The sequence below is a fragment of the Perkinsus marinus genome, assembly GCF_000006405.1.
Source record: "Perkinsus marinus ATCC 50983 genomic scaffold scf_1104296969068, whole genome shotgun sequence".
NCBI classification, from domain to species: Eukaryota; Perkinsozoa; order Perkinsida; family Perkinsidae; genus Perkinsus; species Perkinsus marinus.
The window spans coordinates 1-852 of NW_003202933.1; the positions used below are offsets into that span (position 1 = coordinate 1).

The 852-nt window shown below is 47.4% G+C and overlaps 1 protein-coding gene across 1 annotated transcript; it reads left to right on the forward strand.

The window, feature by feature from the left end:
• Nucleotides 1-42: 42 nt before the first annotated feature.
• Nucleotides 43-557, forward strand: Pmar_PMAR015008 (hypothetical protein; the record flags this gene model as incomplete). The annotated part of the gene is made up of 1 exon (XM_002768209.1): nucleotides 43-557. A coding segment is annotated over one exon (515 nt), but the record flags the coding sequence as incomplete, so codon positions are not given.
• Nucleotides 558-852: the final 295 nt, after the last annotated feature.

Sequence of the window (852 nt, forward strand, 5' to 3'; positions counted from 1 at the left end):
CAGAACAGCGCCGTCTACTTGCTGTCCGGAAGTTGTGTCTAGACCTTAATGCTGTCATCAAACATGTACCCTCTAACTGTAACGTCTCCGATTCCATAACACGGTGCGTGCTACCTAAGACCATCGATGTCGACCAGCTCAACGACGCCATTCAGTCTTCAACGGTTATCTATACACCTACTGAGGACAATGTCGACCCTTATTCGCAGGAATCTGCTGTGACATCAGAGGACGCGGGGTGTGGGCTTCACGCCCACACCATAGCATCGTCTATGGACGATGCGGGGTACGCCTTTTCCTTCGATGACATGCCTATCTATAATCTCGAGGGTTCTACAGCAAGCTGTGCCTGTGATCACCACTCCTCTAACAATAAGGTCAACTTGATCAACTGCGATGGTCTCAACTTGCCTAATGTCGATGGCTCTAATTTGACCGACGAGGAGAAGATTGAGCTCAAAGCCCTTCTAGAGTATGTCGACACTTCTCGTGGTATACCTACCACATCTGTGTCTACCTTGGATGATATTGAGCTCAAGCACCGTTTGACTATCTGTGTACGTCGATGCCAAGTTCTAGACGAAGATCTGTCTAAGTTTCTAGCCTTTCTACAAGGAAAGGCTGCTAGTGCATCTATTGGACTACGACGTACTGTGTTCGAACGTATGTCCAAACATTGTCATTTAGATGCACAAGGCATCATCCGTCAACGACGATGGTATGGTTCAAAGGCTGATGATGAGGAAGATGGTGGCACTATGTATTTAGGAAATTCTACCTATTCCTATCTACTACTCTGTACCCTTGCCGCCATCTATCACTATTCTTATGGACATCCGGGAAGGCGTCGTC